General features: G+C 21.9%; 6 protein-coding genes across 6 annotated transcripts; 4 read left to right on the top strand and 2 right to left on the bottom strand.

Moving 5' to 3' along the window:
* Window positions 1–2,768: 2,768 nt before the first annotated feature.
* Window positions 2,769–5,099, top strand: PVVCY_0903440 (3-oxo-5-alpha-steroid 4-dehydrogenase, putative; the record flags this gene model as incomplete). Its single annotated transcript, XM_008626679.2, has 10 exons — window positions 2,769–2,871; window positions 3,067–3,108; window positions 3,318–3,398; window positions 3,526–3,655; window positions 3,804–3,926; window positions 4,060–4,168; window positions 4,353–4,410; window positions 4,573–4,689; window positions 4,851–4,944; window positions 5,066–5,099. The coding sequence occupies 10 exons, from the start codon at window positions 2,769–2,771 to the stop codon at window positions 5,097–5,099; spliced, it is 891 nt and encodes a 296-aa protein (XP_008624901.2).
* Window positions 5,100–5,860: 761 nt separating this feature from the next.
* Window positions 5,861–6,304, bottom strand: PVVCY_0903430 (conserved Plasmodium protein, unknown function; the record flags this gene model as incomplete). Its single annotated transcript, XM_008626678.1, has 1 exon — window positions 5,861–6,304. One exon carries the CDS (start codon window positions 6,302–6,304, stop codon window positions 5,861–5,863), a length of 444 nt encoding a protein of 147 aa, XP_008624900.1.
* Window positions 6,305–7,083: 779 nt separating this feature from the next.
* Window positions 7,084–7,591, top strand: PVVCY_0903420 (conserved Plasmodium protein, unknown function; the record flags this gene model as incomplete). The annotated part of the gene is made up of 2 exons (XM_037634357.1): window positions 7,084–7,197; window positions 7,433–7,591. 2 exons carry the CDS (start codon window positions 7,084–7,086, stop codon window positions 7,589–7,591), a joined length of 273 nt encoding a protein of 90 aa, XP_037490462.1.
* A 260-nt stretch (window positions 7,592–7,851) lies between these two features.
* Window positions 7,852–13,438, bottom strand: PVVCY_0903410 (condensin-2 complex subunit D3, putative; the record flags this gene model as incomplete). The annotated part of the gene is made up of 5 exons (XM_008626677.1): window positions 7,852–11,651; window positions 11,735–12,298; window positions 12,419–12,563; window positions 12,682–12,864; window positions 13,025–13,438. The coding sequence occupies 5 exons, from the start codon at window positions 13,436–13,438 to the stop codon at window positions 7,852–7,854; spliced, it is 5,106 nt and encodes a 1,701-aa protein (XP_008624899.1).
* A 937-nt stretch (window positions 13,439–14,375) lies between these two features.
* Window positions 14,376–15,979, top strand: PVVCY_0903400 (conserved Plasmodium protein, unknown function; the record flags this gene model as incomplete). The annotated part of the gene is made up of 5 exons (XM_008626676.1): window positions 14,376–14,542; window positions 14,634–15,323; window positions 15,465–15,551; window positions 15,672–15,734; window positions 15,952–15,979. 5 exons carry the CDS (start codon window positions 14,376–14,378, stop codon window positions 15,977–15,979), a joined length of 1,035 nt encoding a protein of 344 aa, XP_008624898.1.
* Window positions 15,980–18,456: 2,477 nt separating this feature from the next.
* On the top strand, window positions 18,457–19,707 carry PVVCY_0903390 (conserved Plasmodium membrane protein, unknown function; the record flags this gene model as incomplete). The annotated part of the gene is made up of 1 exon (XM_037634356.1): window positions 18,457–19,707. The coding sequence occupies one exon, from the start codon at window positions 18,457–18,459 to the stop codon at window positions 19,705–19,707; it is 1,251 nt and encodes a 416-aa protein (XP_037490461.1).
* Between the last annotated feature and the right edge of the window lie 695 nt (window positions 19,708–20,402).

Raw genomic sequence — 20,402 nt, 5'->3', positions numbered from 1 at the left:
TAAACAAACATATATACAATATACATATATATGTATATATATTTATTTATATATAACTTACTATTTGTGCAAATACCGTTTTTTATTATTGTTTATTTTTTTATATTTCGCAATAGAATGTAATTATGCATACACACTTAATTATGTGTATTATGTATGTATCATAAGCAAATGTAGTATGCTAATAATAAAAAATTAAACATATAAAACTAAGTTTATCTCTTATCGCTTGAATAATGATACGATTTTTCGATGTCCAATTGATATCGTTCGATTTTGAGTTTTCTATACGCAAATTAATGTACGTAAGGAGTATATATATATTTTGTTTTAATACGAAATTCTATAAATCGTAATTTATATAATTCTTCTCTTTATTCAAAAGATAAAATAATGTGTTTTTAAAAAATAATTGTAGTGAAAAATATTTTCACTATAAATGTAAATATTATATTCCGTCTTTTAAGAATAATAATATATTTTTAACTCATCATTTTATAAATTTTCTACATATTTTTAGTCTTTTCTCCAATAATGGAAAATTAATATTTATATTTTTATAAGCAATAATAAGACACAATAAAAAAATACGTAAATTTATGTGTGTATGGATCATATATATAATATATATTTCTCTCATCACTTTGATATACCTATATAATGCTTAAATTAGTAAAAAAACATTTTTCCTTTTTCCCTTTTAATTTTTTGGGGATATGTTCACAAACAATATTTGAATTAAGAGAATTATAAATAGATTGTCTGCACATAATGCATATATTAAAAAAAAATGTAATATTTATGCACTAAATTTTATTTTTAAATAATTTTTCAATGGTTTCTTTTTGTTCTAGTATTTCAACTTATTATTCATATAATATTTAAAGGTTAAATTGCACTGTTTGTATATTTATAATGTCCTATTAATAATTATATAAATTATAGATAACCAAAGGTGATAAAATAATTCGAAAGGGGAAAACTTTAGTTTGATACATAAAATAGAAAGATATATACAAAGTCTTAGACCTTCATATTTTTATAAACTTATTTCCTTTTTCACTAAAATTGTGTATATCCCTCAAAGTGTTGGTGCTTTATGAGGACTATGCATATAATGTCGAAATAAGTGAAAATGATTATCAATAGAAATTAAAAAAATATATTCCATCTTAAAAGGAAAAAGGAACTAAGAGGGTACAAAATAACACAAAGCATGTAAAAAAATATTGCAACATCTTATATGTAAAATGTGGAGAATATATTATATAAATTTGTTAATTTGGGAATACTTTTTTTCCTCATTCTTTTTATAAATTCGCTATTTTTCAAATATATGATTTGATAATTCAATGCAAGTGCAAAATCCCAAGCAGTAAAAAATTGTATCAAACAATTGCACAAATAAAGGGGAAATAAGAAAGTTTTTCAACGGCAATAGCCAGGAAACATAGACCGAATAATTATGCATTGGCCGATAGATAAATAAATGCATAAATATATACACTTCAGCAGATGTTTACATAATATCATAACTATTTAAAACTACAAAATTAATTGAAATTTTTTTTTTTTGTAATCTATGTATTTCCCCTAATTTGCTTTTATATTGTATCATATAAAAAAAAATCGAACAAACTAAGCAATTAGCGTATATACTAATAAATATATTAAAGTTAAGTATTATTAATAAACAATTTTCAACATTTCCAATTTGCATGTTTCGTTTTATTTTGAAAATCATATATATTTAAAGTAATAAATTTTATATTTCCAAAATTAATAATATCATGTGTAAAAAAAAATTTGACTTATATAAAGGTATATAAATAATACTGTATTATTTGCATAAATAAATATTATATATAATATATAATTTATTTATACTATATATATTATTATATTATTTTTTTTGAAGGTTAGTAAAGAAGTGCATAACAAAATAAAATATAGTATAATGTATTTGTAATATGCAATTAGATAAATATAATGGAAAAAATGGCAGCATAAAGAACAAATAATAAAATATGGGAAAAATAGATGTTAAAAAAAACATATGTAAAAATAAAATATCCAAATAAAAAAAAACTGTGGAAACATTACAAAATATGCAAATAATAAGGTATGGGTAAATGAGTATCCATTAAAAAACAATAAATAAAATAATATTACTAAAATAAATAAATAAAAAAAGTTAATATTTGTTTATATACTGAAAATAACAAAAAAAGAATAATAATAAAAAAAATTGATGATTTATGAAAATCAAAATGAACTGATAAAAACAAAAATATTTGTATTATATAAATATATATATTTGCCTTTTATTATATATTGCAAATATGTATGAATAAAAGGTGGCACAAGTAACCATACATATTAAATATGTAAAATGTCAACTTGTAAAAAATGAGCATGTATATATATAACATATATTTGTGTATTATATATATATTATAAAGATAGTAAATGTATTGATACGAAAAGCATTAGAATTCTCATTTTTTGGGGGCTTTTCCATATTGAATACAAGTTATCTATAACTCAAATTATATGCACATGTTTTTAATACGTCGTGGAAACATATTTGAGATAAACAAAGGATAATGCAAGTGATATATGACAGCATATATAAATGTTCAATCAAAAAATATTAAAAAAAAAAAAAAAAGATAGCAGATAAAATAGACTTTGTAATCAGATATACGGGTCGAGTTAAGGAAGAAAAATATAATATATAAATAGTAATAATTATATGAGAGAAAAAAATGAAAGTAATTTTGAGAAAAAGGAATGGAAAATTTATAGACTGTTTTGACATTAGTCCATCAACAACAGTTGACCAATTTAAAGAACTATTTTATATCAAATGTAAGAAAGAAAACCAAAATACATAAAATCATTTTATATACAACAAATTATATCTATAATTTAAAATAACAGAATATCAATGAAACTCATATGATCATATATGTATTTATATGCATATCCATGCAAGCTATTCAAAAAATAAGTCAGTGTTTTAAATAAGAAAACATTATTTTTTTGTTTTTCATTTATGTTTAGACCATTATTATCCTGAAAGGCAAAAATGGAACTTAGATAATGGTAATTATTATATGTTATATTTGGAAATAATATATATGTTTGAATATGTAGATGTAGATGTAGAGACCTTATTAATACGAAAATGAACAACATTAAAAAAATATATAACAAAAGAAATAAACGATGTACCGTGTTTCATATGATTTACAAATAATATAATTAATAAGCATCTTTTTAATTAATAAATTTTGTTTTGTATATTTTTATAGCCACAGGAAAAACACTTGTTAGTGGAACATTAAGCGAAGTTGGAATAAAAGATGGAGACATATTAATATTTAAGGACTTAGGTAAACAATTACATATAATCATATAGTATAACAATATATATAATATCTTTTGTGAGTATATTCACTTTTTCTAGTGCTAAAGGGGAACAGTATACACTTTTGAATATTCAATATTTTATTTTTGTAGGTGTACAAATATCATGGCGATTAGTTTATGTTATAGAATATTTAGGGCCAATTTTGATTTTTCCGTTTTTTTATTTTTGTGATAAATATATTTATTCCCATACTGCAAAAAATAAGCATATAATCCAAATGTAAGTTTCAAGAAATACAAATTAAAAAAAAAAATCACAATACGATATATGTTATAAAAATATTTCAATCATAACTGTCAGTTCCTTTTTTGTTATCTCATTATTATATATTTTTGTTTACCTTTTTTACTGTTTAAATGGAATGCAGATTATCCTTATGGTTTTTGTTATTTCACTTTTTGAAAAGAGAATTTGAATCCCTATTTGTCCACAGATTTAGCAATGCAACTATGCCAATAGTGAGGGTTCCAATAAATTGTGGACATTACTGGTAAAAGAAATATGATTTAGTTATTTATTTAAGTTACCATTCTTTATTATATCACCACATTACCTGTTTTTTAATTCAAAAGTTGTTATGCTTCATATTTATTCAAAAATTTATTATTTTATTTGTTTTTTAGGATACTATGCGGTGTAAATATTGGGTATTATTTATTTCACCCGAAATACAAGCCGTACAATTTGGGCTCCAAACCACATTTAGTCTATTATATTTTTTTTGTGTTACTAGTAAGAATTCGTTATATCATTTATATCTATGAATACTATTCGATTTCTGTTTATCATTACGTTCACCATTAGTTTGTTATTATCTAATGCATATATATAACTAGGGTCTTCAAGGATATAATAAAATATACTATTATATAATTCCATGAATAATTATTCATATTTGTGTTTGCACTTTTCTCAGGTTTTAGAGTTTTTAAATTTGAAATGTCATTTAATATTAAAAAATTTAAGACCAAGAGGTAAGAAATATATTTATATGTAGATATATTATACTAATTTTTAGGAACAGAATAAAAAAACAACTAATGATGCGCTACTTTATGAACACACTCATACAAAATAGTACATGAGACAATATTAATTTATTTCGTTATAAATATATGTTTTATTTTTTTTTAAAGGCACGAAAACCAGAGGGATACCATATGGATATGGATTTAATTACATATCTTGTGCAAATTATTTTTATGAATCGCTAATATGGATTATATTTTCACTTATAACAAATACACTAACAGGTGAGAAATTGAACAATTGTTTTTTAATCAATGTATATATGATGAATAATAAGTTAATAAAATGTGCACACTCATTGTTGAATCGTTTAATTATTACTTATATTAAAGAAAGAATATATATATACATATTTGTGGGCTATTTTTTTCTCTTCTTTTTTAAGGTTACATTTTTTGCTGTGTTGCAATAACACAAATGGCAATTTGGGCATTAAAGAAGCACAATAGTTACAAAAAGGAGTTTCCACATTATCCAAAGTAATTTATAAAAATAATTTTGTATAATAAATTAGCTTAATCTATAGTTTCATAAATTCATTAATAAATATGTATGCAATATTATATATATATCGTTCTATATATTTTTTTTATCATACAGAAATAGAAAGGCAATATTCCCATTTGTTTTGTGAGTGTGATATCTTATTAATTTATGTTAGCATGATAGAATTGGACAAACTACTATATAAAAACGGTTTAAAATTTTTTGTAAACAAATGATACTTTATCATTATTATTAAGTGTGCTTCAATGAGACCATTAATGGTATACTTGGAAACTCATCCCGAAAAAAAAGACAAAAAGAAAGAAATATTAGTAATAAAAATATATTAGAGATCCCAGAATAATGATAGAGTTAATAATAAATGTGAAAGATTAAGTAAAAATAAAAATTGGATTTTTTTTAATGTTTTATTTTTGTTTTTATGGCACATGTATATGTATGTATTTACTTGTATATATGTACTTGCGTAATTCTCTTTTTTTATTTTTTTTTATTAATCTTTAAACTTTTTTCTTTTTAAATTCAAATAAAATTAATTATTTCAAATAAAAAACATACGAAAAAAATATAAATAATATAATTAAAAAAAAATATATATGCTATATATATAATACAACAGTGTTGTATAGTAATTGAAAACATAATAACACATGCACAAATAAAACAAATATCCCTAAGATTTAATGGGAGATAAAAATATTTTTATTTTAATCAAATTATAATATTCAAATGACCCAATATACAAAAAAAAATTTTTAATTATAATAAACTTTTTCTTTTTTATCTATATCCGCATATTTAATTCAAATATATACATATGGTGTTGTATTATTTTTTGTATAATTTGATGTCTTATTAATTTATATTCTTTACTAATTAGTTAAGTCTCTATCCCCCAATTTTCTTAAATTTTTCATATATTTCGTTCACCAATAAAGATTTATAACTATTTAAAATTGCATTTGATATATCCTTTTGTTCCTTTGCATTTGTATTATCCGCAATTGGTATGCATGTGCTAATATATGATAAAGGAATGTACATTTTTTTATATGTACAATTTTTTGTTGTGTGTATTGCATTTATTAAAATCACTCCCTTCAATTTATTATTAGTGGGATATATTTTTAATTCTACTATTTCCCCTTGAAATGCGTCAAAATTATTTGTTCTTATTTCAACAACTTTATTTTTATTACACAAAAAAATAAAAAATATATAGCTATAGCTGCTACTTTTGTTTTGTGTATTATTTATTTTACTATTCCTTTTCAATTTTTCTTTTTCCTTTTTTTCATACTTTAGTATTAGTTTGGGGATTTTTCCGCTCATATTTTAATGGTATTTTATTTATAGGAAAAAATATATTCTTTTGGTTTTTATCGCCAACTTCTTTTATTATTTTCTGAACTATCTTGAGCCAGTGTTGAAATTTTGAGGCGATAATATACCAATGTATAGTGTTGTAAATTCCATGCATATATATAGTCTTTATATATTTTTTTTCATTAATTATATTTCAAAAAAGTATATAAAACTGTACCCACATATAATTATATATACGTATGTACAATAATGCCACCCATTTTTATTTTAAAATTAGATACTAAAACATTTTCTATATCCTACATACCCTTTAATATAAAATACCTTATCTTATCTTTATATTACATACGCCTAAATATTATTTTACTTTGTACCATTTTTTAATAATTTTAAAAAAATATTCATATTATACCATGCCCTATACGTAATTTTATTTTATTATTTTCATTCATATATTTTTCTACTTTATTTTGTTTTTCAATTTACCCTTTGCTTAAATTGAAAAATTTTCTGCGTATATTAAAAGCGCATACATGTAATATTTACCACATAGCTATTTTATTTATATAAAAAAAAATAAAAGTAATACGTATATAATATAATAAATATATAATATTCCATATATATTTCCCATTTGACAAATTTGTATTTCGATAAATTTTTATCGCCATTATTGCTTTTAATTAATTTTTATATTTAATAAAATTGGACTAATCAAATTCAATTTTTTTTCAAATAACAAATCGTGATTATATAAATACTTTACCATTATATATTTGTTGAAAATGGTGCAAAATCTAAAGGTTAAAATAATGAAAAAAAAAATAACGGAAAGGAAAAATAAATCTAAAAAGCCCCAAAAAATTAAGGAAAAATTCGTTGTAAAAAGTTTAAGAAAGGTAATAATTGAATTGTTTTTTCTATATCTATTTTAGCTTTATAACTTATAATAATATGCATATATATAGCTACATCATATTTCATGGGCATGTATTAATAGACGTAGCTTATGTATATTTGTTTGCATATTAACTCTATATAATATAATTTTTCATTCGTTTTTTTCTAAACCTGTCATAATTCAACTTCATCAGAAGTATTTCATTTTATAATTTTTTTTTTTTCGTATTATAGAAAAGCAAATTAGTTAAAATTAACAAAATTGAAGAAACGGCGAAAAAGATGTGTGTTTCAACATATAACAATCTCAAGTTCTTGATCCCGAAAGAATCGGAAAAAAAAAAAAATCAGACAGAGGATATACAGTCACAATCCTTACGTAATGATATATAGTATGAAGAGAAAAAGAAAAAAATGTATATGGGTTGAACAAAAAACGCAAAATTTTTTTGGGGGTAAATTAAATTATGCTGTTATTAGGCCCAACATAATAGTATCCATATTTAATTTATGCACAAATAATATGTGATTATAGTCTTAACCTTAAGTATAGCTAAGATAGAACATTACTATGCATTTAAAACGAAACTAGCCAAAACTGTACGAATAAATAAGTATATACATATCAGTGCATGCTTATGGGCATTTTATTTTTATATATTTTTTTTTGTTTTTTTATTTTTTGATAATTGGGATCTATTGTGGATACTGTGCAAAACATTTGAAACTTCCTCGTAATCACTAGACCGGTCACTATTGTCACTGGTATCATCGCTATTATCATAATTTTTTTTCTTATGAATTTTTCTTTTTTTCCTGATGTTTTTGTTATGCATATTTTTTTCCAAATTGTGTTCGATCATTTGGTTTTGAGACAACTCTAAAAAGTTTATGTCAATATTAATGTTACTATTTTTATTGAAGATATCATTATTATTATGAACAGAATGTATAACGTCAATATAGACAAAATGTTGTATATCACTAAATATTTCATTTCGGATATGAGATTCTATTATTAATTCTTCCAATGAATCTTTATAATCAATACATAAATAAATTATTAAATTATTTATATATTTAAAAAAAAATGATTTAGTTTTAAGCATAATTGCACGCAAAGACAATAATATAGGGAGGGTATTTTTTTTTAATATATTTTTCATAAGATCATTTAATACTTTAACACTACTTTCTACATTTTTTATTTTTATATTTTTATTTTTTTCTTCTAATTTTGCAAAATCTTTTTTAATTTTTATTTTCATTAATCGGGAACTTAATATGAGTAAAACATCTTTTAGTACAGATCCTTCATTTCCTTCGTCATTTAATGGAATGATATTATTAGGTTTAGCTCGGGTGTTAGTTCCATCATCGCCTTTCTTTTCCTTTGCATGCTCATCAGAAAAATAATAATTATCATAATCATAAACATATTGAATTAGATATTCATTTATCAACTTTTGCTGAAAGGAAAACTTTTCACTATTGGTTAAATTTTCTATTAATAAACAATATATTTTATATCTATCTTCAGGGTTTTTTATTTCAAAATGATTTCCAATGTGTGTTAAATGCTTGCTCAGTTTAATAGAATAGAAATTATTTAATACAAATATAAAATCGATCATATAATTTATTAAATTACTTTTGTTATATATTAATACTATATGTTTAAAAACAGATAACGATTGTTTTCTTATTATCTCATTTTTATCAGCTAATAAATATAAAAATCCAAAAAAAAACTGATTATTAAATTTTACATAATCTTCTGAAATTAATTTAGATAACATATAAAAAGACAAATACCGAATAAAAGAATTTTCGTGTTTAAAAAAACGTAAAAGATTGAATACAAATTTGTTGCATGAACTTCCAAAATTTTTTATCATGTAATAAGTCAGGATAATTAAATTATTCAATATATTCATGGATGTACTCGAATTATTTAAATCTCTTTCTAATATTAAGAAAAAATCATTTTTATTCATCACCTCTTTATCTATTATCAACACACATTGGGCCATGTATATACAATTCTTTACCATTATAATATTTTCACCGAGACGGCTTAAAGTGTCAGAATCTTCACCGCCTATAGTTGTTTCACTGTTGTCTGATGATTTATTCTTACATACGTTTTCATATACTATTTTCAATTTTTCAGATGCCATAGTTAAAAATTCGGTATCTTGCTTTTTATAATGATTGATTAAAAATATAAAAGTAACTAAGATATTACAAAAAACGTTATTATATGGAATTATTTCGATTTTTTCGAAAAAAAAGTGAATCTTATTTTTTAGCTTATCTATAAATTGATTTCCATTTTTTTTTTTCTTTATCAATATATTTAATATTATATATATAAAACAAATTGGACAATTAAAATTAAAAATTGTATTTTCTATAATTTCTAAAAAACTTTCATTAACTTCATTATTCTCATTATCTAGAAGATTATAAATTATTGTGAATAATTTTAGCATGATATTTTTTAGTATACCATTAGGACACGATTTTTTTTCATTTGCTAACTCTTGATCTGTTAATATAGAATCAAATAGAAATCCAGTTTTTATTGCGTTATTTATTTCGTGATTCTCTTTTATCTTTTCGACTCTGTTCTCACTCATAATATTTTTATCAATTATATTACTCTTATTAATATTTTCGTCTTCATTCATCAAATATATTTTATAGCATCTACTCAACAAAAATAATATGCTTTCAAAATTAATACTATTTTGGTACTCTTTTGACAGCTCTATTATAAAATCAAATATAAAAGTGTTCCAGGTTCGTATTGAAAAGTATCTTAAATTATATATAAAAATATTGATTCCTTTTATAAATTCTTCTAAGACATTATTTTTCTTTTGTTTTAAGCAAAATAATATAAGGTTGAAATTTAGTAAATCATATTTTGTCATCATTTTTAAAAGTATTAAAAAATAATTATTCATATTTTTTTCAAAATATTTTTCCCATATTTCAATAAGTAATATCACTCCGTCATTGTTTTTGTCACACTCTTCTCTTTCTTTTTCCAATCCTTCTTTATTTTTGATAATATTGTTTGAATATTTTCTATGATTTGTATCAGGTGCAACCGAATCGGTTATAGTTCCATTTTTAACAATCGAGTTTAATTCTACACCGCTTTTTGTGATTTTATAATCCTCTTTTTTTGTTTCTAACTCATAGGAAAACGTTGTTAATGCCTTGAAATAGGTCAATCCATTTTCTTCCAAAACTTGGGCTATTTTTTTTTCATTAGTATTAAATATAGAACAATTAATAGATGCCTTCATAAATGTATTTATAAATATTGAGATGGCTTCATCTTTTATTGTTTCTTCTGTATCTGTTATAGCTGACAAAATAATAGTTATCCATAATTTCCCTATATAATCATCATTACTAGCCATTAAGAACAAAATATTAACTGTTAATAAAACTTGTCTTCTTACAGATAAGATCGAATCAAATGATAAAGAATATAAATAATTAGAAACAAACATTAGAAATATTTTATAATTTAATTTTTGACTTATTAACGTTTCAAATATAACTTCTATATATTGTATTGTTAATTTTCTTATATTACTTCTATGACTAAATATGTTAGAAGATATTATTTTATACATATTTATTTTTTCTTTTCTTTTATTATATATAAAGTTACGAACAAGATTATTATTATGATATTTTTTATTTGTTAATATTACTAATATAGACAATGCTTTTGATTTTACTACAATGTTTGGGTCTTCTAATCTTTCTAAAAATAATTGAAATAATTTTTCATAAATATTTTCATTCTTATTCGTTTTTTTTTTTTTTATTAATATTAAAAATAGGTCTAATATCATATTCCGAATTTGATATTTTTCACAGTTCATATATTTTAAAAGTAAATTTAAATATCTAATCATTACTGATTCATAAACAATATAATACATTTTGTTGTCAACCTCTAAAATACTTTTTGCTTTGTTCTTTATTCTATTCACAGGACAATATTTATTTGCTTCTTTCTCGCTTTCATGACCATCTTCTTGACTATCAGCTATTCCTGATTTCCCATTTTCTCCTCCTTCTTCTTCATCTCCTTCATCTTCTTCTTCCCCTTCTGTCTCTGAATAAACAGAAGAATTACAATCGTCGGATATTTGAAAAGATGCTGTCGATTCCAATCGCTTTTTGCTGATTTTTTTCGTTTTTAAATAATTATTATCTAAATATTTATCTCCATTTTTTTTATTGTCTCCCCCTTTAATATGCAACATAAACTCATCGTGTATTATTTTCATAACATTATATTTTTTTTCAATTCTTCTACAATTATTAATTATTATTTTTATTAGATCTGTAAATACAGTCTTTTCATACTTATCACTATTATTAATGATAAATATTTCGATAAACGAAAAAACCGGATTACCTAAAAAAGCCAAACATTCAAATATACTAGAAATATGTCTATATAAACATATATATGTATGTTTTTCATTTTTTATTCATTACATGCATTAAGAACTATCTTGTCGTCAGCATCCAAGTTGTCATCCTTAATTTTGTTTATTTTTGTGGTTCTTGTCATTTCGTTGTTTAATAAATATTTTTGTTTTTGTTCATCATTATATAATACTTGAGGTATAATTATTCTTATGCAATTATTCAATATATTTGTAAATAGTAAAACTATTAAATTATTAATATTGTTTATTTCTTCAATAGAATATATATTTTCAGAATTTTTTATATCTTTTAAAGTAGATAAGATTTTTGCAAATATTAAATTTACAATTTTTACAAATATATTTACATGAGGGCCGATATCATATAATTCCACATTTATATTATATTCAAATCTAATATCATAACATTTTCTCACTATTTTTATTAGGTAATTTATACATAGTACATGAACTGAATGAATTAATGGATATTTCAATAAATCAATATAAAATTTTATGAGCTCAAATATGCAGTTTTTACTATTTATGTTAACCAAATTACTTATGTCGAGATATTCTATGCTTTCATATAACAGCATAAATATGTTTTTTAAAACGCCTATATCCTCTTCTTTAAAAAGAAAATACATACATATGTATATATGGCACATCGATGATATAATTTACACACACTAAAAAGACAATAATGAAATAAGATACATTTTTCTCTATTTATACTTTTTTTTCATACCGCTTATGGATTGATCGTTCTCCAATTTTTTAATTTTCATTATTTCGTTATCGTTCAAATAGTGAGCGCATAATAAAAACCTTTTTAATATTCCTTTTAGTGTGAAAAGCCGAAACATTTGTTTTTTTCTTTCAATGTGCATCCACTAAAAATATTCAAGAAATAACCATGAAGAAGGGAAGTGAAGATACAACTATTTGTTTATGCAGACATATATATTATTGCGCATAATTTTTTCGCTTTTTAGTTCAATTTTATCGTACTTTCAGCATATTTAAACAAATCAAACAAGCATAATTAGAATAATTATCATTTTTATATATTAAATAAGTTAGAAGAATGTTCATGCTAGACAAATATGATATGCTTGTTTCCTCAGCATCATCTTTTGTGTTTGTATCTTTGGTTCTTTCCTTGTCTAACCACTCCACAATTCTTTTTCGTATCTTTAAGAATGAATAAAAAAATAAAACAAAATAAAATAAAACATAAAATAAATTGAGAGAAATTCCGCAATATTATGCGTATTTTCCTATTTAAAGGATTTTTAATGTTCTAATATGTAAGTATTATTTTCACTATTTTGTTTTTCCATTTTTTTTTAACTGTTTCATTGTAATTCGGATAAAAGGACACGTCACTGAGGCCCTTCAAAACGTCGATATTTGACGAATTAACGATGTTGTCTAATTCGGGAAGGAGAAAATCAATTTTATTTTTTTCAAAATAATCAAAAGAATTATAATGTTCTATTGATACATTTGATATATTTAACGATAAAAATTTTGCTTTTAATTTTCTATATATATTTTCATCCTTTTCCAATTTTCCATATTTTTCCTCATTTTCTTTAATAAATTTTATAAGAACATTATTATGTATTTGCAAATTGTTATGCAACTTTTTATCAGTTATTCCTTTATTTTCTATTTTCGTTTTTTGTTTTTTCTCTCCAGCATGTTCATTTTCATTTTTGTTTGATAAATCCTCCTTCAATTTTCGCTTATTATATTTTTCCATTTTATTTAGCTGCTTACTCTTTATCTGTTATGTGCCTATTACTTATGTCCCTTTTATTCATAATTTTGTTCACTTTATATTAATATTTTTTAATGATAAAAATAAGACCATACTCTTTTATCGTATAGATGTGTAAACAATTTTAATGTAATCAAAATATGAATCACATCATTTATTACATCTAATTTATTTTACAATATATTACTTAGTTTAAGCATTTAAGTTAATAATTTATGATAATAATGATAATCCTTTTTGCCGCTCTCTTTTCTATAATACATTTTTTCCCCGTGTGTATGCCTTTATTTTTCTGTGTGCACATTTCTTAATATTATAGCTTTCTTTGCTTTATACATTTTTATACCTATATATGAGAATATAATTACTATTTTGATTTAATAAAATAGCATGTCTCTTTTACGGCATATATTTGGTTAATTTAATAATTAATATCTTAACAATAAATATTTTTTTTTACTTCATATGTATAATATTTTGATGGAACCCCAATCGCACTATTATTTATTCTACGGATATTTTGTCGTTTTTTCTCCTTTTTTTTCTGTATAAAATCAACGAAATTAAAAAACAAAATATATATATAATTTTTAAGTTAATTTTTAATTGGATGGTATATAGGAAATTTATTTAGTTATTTTGTATTTTATTTTTATTTCTTTCTTATTTGTGTAGTTTTTTAATTAATTTATTTTTGCATATATCCAATAAAAACGCATATTATGAAATAATGTAAAATTGTGAATATTAATTTTTCCTACATGTAAGTATTATATTTTGCGTTTATATGATTAAATATATAGATTACACAGTCACATATATATAAGGATATGAGTATATTATTGGATTATTTGGCATTTTTGTTGGGCCTTACAATGAAATCATACTAGTGTAAGTTTTAGCCCCACTTTAGCATATAATGATTTTTAAAAGATTTTTTCATAAATACCCAGGAGGTAGTAAAATAAAATGCTATATTGAAAAAAAGAAGAAAAAAATAATAAATGCAAGCTTATTCCATCAGCCTTTATATTCAAAAAATTCAAAATGCTTCATTGATTGGAGATACTGCACACCTAAATCTGGGTAACAATATAACTCTATATATTTTTGTATATAAACAAACATTTTTATAAATCCAAGCATATACACATTCTACACTCTTTTTCTAATACAGGTACGAATACATGTATATATACGGGGAAAATACTATCGAGATAACAAACTTACCAAATAACAAAACTAATGAATACATTCAAGAAAGACTACGAAAAAGCTTAAATAAATATGGTAGACTAAAAATTTTGAGGTGCTTAAGTCATAGAAATGATCCATATATAAACAACAATATATGCTATGCTACGTTTTATAATAAAAAAGATATGTATAAATGTATTCGTAATGTAAATATAAGATTCCCTTTATCGCTACAAAATAAAATTTTAAAATTCAAAAGTTTATATAATAATAAATGTAATGATTATCATTATTTTTATAAGCAAGAACATTATAATTATAGCGCTATAAATGTTGCCTTGAATTTATTTAAGTATTTACAACATAATAATTGTTTTATTAATATTAAAGATATATATAAACATGTTTTTGAATATTCTTATTATCATCATAAAATTGTATCTTCGGGAATATCAATTTATAAAGTATTTAACAAATGGGAAAAATTTATTGATTTTTTTGGCAACCTTTTTATTAAAACCAAAAAAGATAATCAAATAATTATTACTCCTAGACTTATAGATGACAACAATTTATGTATTTACCTAAATAATAAATTAATTGAATTAAAAAGAAAAACGAATGCGCTTAACTCGGTGTACTGGAGACAAGATTCTGTTCAACTGCCAGAGTAAACAGCACGCCAAAAAAGACAAAAATATATAGAAAAATTGTGACTAAATCAATATATATTATAAATATAGTTTTATTCGAATAGGATAACATACCATTCATTTTATTTTTTATTTTTACACAATCGATAATTTTGTAGGGAAATTGAAGCAAAATTGAACACGGATCATCCAAAAAAATTGAAAGAGGAAATGCAACTTTTATCCAAAACAAAAGATTTTTACAAGTAATTATTGAATGAATAAAATCAAAATAAACATATAAAATAAAAATGTTTTCTCGATATTTATTTATATCTATGTAAATGCATTATAAATATATACTCCGATTTTTATACCATTTTTAGAATACATGATGAAAGACACTTATTTAAATTAAAATTGAACAAAGAGCGAAAGGAAAAGAAAAGGTATACACAATTAATTTGAAGTTTTCCGTTTGTGAATTTATCATTTTAAATTGTATATATTAAGCATATGTTTACCATTACCGATTTAAAAAAAAATATCTTTCAATTGATCAAGCAGATATATGTATCCATGTATTATATATATAGTTTTCCTTGGAAGTATATACTTTTTATCATATATAAATTAATATTGTAATTTTTTGCTATCTTATTTTAGATTAATGAAGAACAAAAATTCTAAATGAAAAGGATTTGTGAAGAAACGAATATATAAATGTGTATATGTGTGAATGCATATAGGGATGCGGTTTTTCTTTATCTATTGTAGTACACAGAAGGATAATATTTACCATTTCAATTGAGTTTCTACTTTTTGAAATTCCCTATCCTATCATAAACTTTTATCCACTTATTATTTATTTACTTTTTTTATAATATATTTCATTACAAGGGTAATATGTTAATAAAAAAAGGGAATCATATCATATAAATGTGTTGTCATGTTTTATATTTGTTTAAAGCATACAATTTCCATCTTTGTTTTATTACTACTATTATATCTATATCATTATTATGAATATGATTATTATTGTAGATATGATTATCATTTTTATTATATATTTAAATTTTATCCTTAATTCAATTACTTTCTTTTTGTATTTTCTTTGGATATACTATAGTTTCTTCAAATAATTTTATTCATTTTTTTTTAATTTTTGACTTTTTTTATGTTTATTTTTTATGTCCAATTTGGAATGGGTAACCGAAAAAACAATGAGGCTCACCCTTTTATTATTATGTGCATATATATAGTTTCCTTATATAATGAATTGTTCAATTGCTTGATTATTTACATAAAAATATATATATCCTTTTGTATGTTCATTAAAAGAGGAATATATTCATACACACTAATAGTTATATTTTTTTGTTAGCATAAAGCAGCTTGCTTTGAATGTGTTATAATATTATAAACTTCATCCATTTAATATTTTTAGACAATAATTTTTTATAAAATCATAAAAAAAAACATTCCATTTATTTCGAATGTCATTAAAAAAATATACTATTATCATGCATGTATAATAGAAAACAAATCGATATCCCTATAAAAATGGGCATTTCAAATAAAGTATAAAGTAATTTCGTTCTATATACCATAAAAATATTACAAGGATTATAATATTTCTGAGCATGATATAAAAATTGAAAAGTTAAAGTTTTATCTATTTATTTGCAGAAAATCGAGAAAACAAAAAAGGATTGATATAATGGAATATAAAAATAGAAAAAAATCATTATTGTCTTATATTAGCACTGCAAAATGATCAAATATTATTTATTTGAAATGTTTTTTGTTGAATATTTGAAATACCTAATATAGTTATATTTTATTTTTTAATTTTATATAACAACCATACTACTAAAAAGACATTTATAATTGATACCCTTTATTTCATATATTAACAATTTTGATATTTCAAAGGTTAATAAGTTTTACCTTATCAGCACACTCTACACGTATATATGACTGACTATATTATGGTATTTCCCATTCTTGATAATCATTCATTACATTCCTTTTTGTTTCTTTTTAAAATAAAACAAATTCAAAATAATAAAATAATACCTCGAAATATAGATCAGTGAATATTTTTTAATACGTTTAAACTTCGCGAATATTATATATATTTTTTTAAACAGTACTTAATTTTCATGATTGCTATATATATTTAATCTATAATTAAGATTTAAATTTGCGTTAATATTTATATATATTTTATTTTTGTAAAACCCCTGGTATGAAAACTCTATAATTAAAAAAATATAGTATATATGCAAACATATTTAAAATACAAAATAACAGAGTAACTTACATAGCATAAATCGAAATTTTTCATATACGAAAATAATTCCAATTATATGAATAGCGAGGAAAATAATAGAAAACATAATAAAAAAATTATGCAAATTTTATTATATAGTTATTTGGAGTTACATAAATGTATAAAATAAATATGTATATGTAAAAAATGTCTTCAATAAATTAATTGTATATTTATATAGCATATAATTGAGTTTAATATAAAACAAATATTTATGTATATGCGCTGAATGGTCATGCATTAAGTGTACAGTAATTAAACGTAAAGTTATACTATTTTTATATTGTTAAAAAATATATATTTACATATATATCAATTTGTTTTGAAACAAATGATAATTCATATTTGTGAATATTAAATTTTTGTATTCATTGTTAAAATGAAATAATTCGAAAACCATTTAAACAATGGAACAAAATAATATAAAATGTAGTATAAAACGGAGAATATGTATATATAGGAAAATTTTTACCTTTTTTATAAAATAATAAAATACAACATAAATTATTTGTTTTTCAGCTTTTTGAAAAAAAAAACGAAACAAAATATGAATAATATTCACAAAATATGAAGAATTTCTATATTTCCCTCCAGATAATTAATATTTGAATGCGTTAAAATTAGAAATCACATACCGTTTGAAATTTGAGTTATCACCAAAAGAGAAGGGAAAAAAAAGTGGAAATCTAACGGAAAACCAAAACAAAAGGTTAACGAAAAATTAGTGAAAAATAGGAAGATATGCGCAATTAAATCAAACAAATCCTTTACTGGTGAACTACGAAAAATCATATATGAATGCAAAATAATTAATACTAAGATTGAAGAAAGAAAAAATGATGCAAACAAATAAGTCCATGGCAATAAGGGGGATGAGAGAAACCCTGGAAATTGAATATGAAAGAAAGAGCCGTGGAAAATCCTTTTTAATGGCTGTTAGATTAATACAAATAATAACTACAATAATATATGTGATACTTTTTAATTTACTATCATATACATTTTTGTCTTTGGGAGAAGATGAAATAAAAGAATACAATATACCTAAAGATCAAACAGATATTTTACAAAATAATGAAATATTTTATAATTATTATAAACCTTTTAATATAATAAATATTATTTTTGGCTCATTATCAATTATACTCAATATTGTACATTTTTTCGAAGTTTGGGGCACAAAGTTTCTTTTTATTAATTATAAAAATAGCAAAATTATAAAATTGGTATGCTTAAATTTCCAAATATTATTTACATCTTTAATGTTTGTAGAAAATCTTGAGAATAATTCATTTTTATGTAATATAAGGAGCTATGAATATTGGTTTAGTGATTATAATAGTGATATGATTATAAATGTAGGGGATAAGTTATGCCAATTACATAATTTTGCAAACATATTTTTATCTATATTTATAATAATATCATTACTTGATTTTTTAACGTTATACATAAATACAGAAACGCATTTTCAGAACAAATTTGTATTTGCATTTCTCAAAATATTAACATCAAATATATATATATCACTATTTTATATATTATTAAAAAATTATTATTTCTATAAGACGATTTTACCAAAATATAATGTTTTTAATGCAGATTCGCTTGATGAGGTAATTAAAACGATTATACATTATACCCAAAAACATAAGGATTTCGCCTTCTTTTTAGTATTGATAAGTACAGCTATATCATCAGTTTTATTCAACTTGTTGAACTGCTATGAATTATATTCAATTGTGAAAGCATGTAAATATTCTCTTTTTATTGGAGTCATAATAAATGGATGCACATTATTTATTTTAGTATGCCAAGTTATTATTTCAAGTTACGTTGCTGAAGGAAGTTTATTTTTCTGTTCATATGAGAATTATTTAAATACTATTCAAAACGAAAATGGAAACCCCCTTAATATCGATATTGCTTCTCCCAATATTATTGAAACAAAATGGTTTTGTAACTTAAGATATATATTATATTTATATGTAGCAAACATCGTTGCTTGCTTTTTATCTTTCCTTTTTGATTTTTTTATTTCATGTTACATGGTTTTTTCGGCAAAATATGGTTCCAAATTGTCTTAGGATATTTTTATGTTTTACATTTTTTTCTACCGTTAATAATACTTATTTTATATTATATTTTACATATTTTATTTTTCGTTTTTGTTTGTTGGCTTATAATTTGATATTATATTTTAAAATTACTTTTTTGGTTCTCAATTAACTAAAACTACTGTGTATGTATATGCACACCTATACAATTTTATTAATTATTTATCACAAATGCTTTTAAATAAATATATCCATACTATAGATATGCCTATTATTGCATAATAGTCAGCTATAATAATAATTATTGTTTTTTTCCAGCATTTATAACAAATGCATATATTAGCTTTATATTACATTTATAAGCTATAAATATAAATGGATATATTAAGAATAATTGTAAATCTTTTATTTCCAATGATATATATTTTAGTTTTACCGTTTTTGTTCTACCTTATCATTTATAATTCAATTAACTATATAGTATAACAGAAAATATAGCATTTTTTATATAGAGAATTAATTAATTTTTATTTATAATTTAAGCTATAATTTTTATTAATGTGTAAAAATGCCCACCAGTGTGTAAATTTTCACATTTAATATTTCTCTTATTTATTTATTTATTGACTTATTATTCCTTTATATAAATATAACATTTTTATCTAAACTTGCATTAAATATAAATTTTAGTTAATAACAATAGTATTTCTAAAAGTAATTAACAA

The sequence above is a fragment of the Plasmodium vinckei genome, assembly GCF_900681995.1.
Source record: "Plasmodium vinckei vinckei genome assembly, chromosome: PVVCY_09".
NCBI classification, from domain to species: domain Eukaryota; phylum Apicomplexa; class Aconoidasida; order Haemosporida; family Plasmodiidae; genus Plasmodium; species Plasmodium vinckei.
Note: the sequence above shows the minus strand (reverse complement) of the source record. Positions and strands in the feature narration are given on the sequence as shown.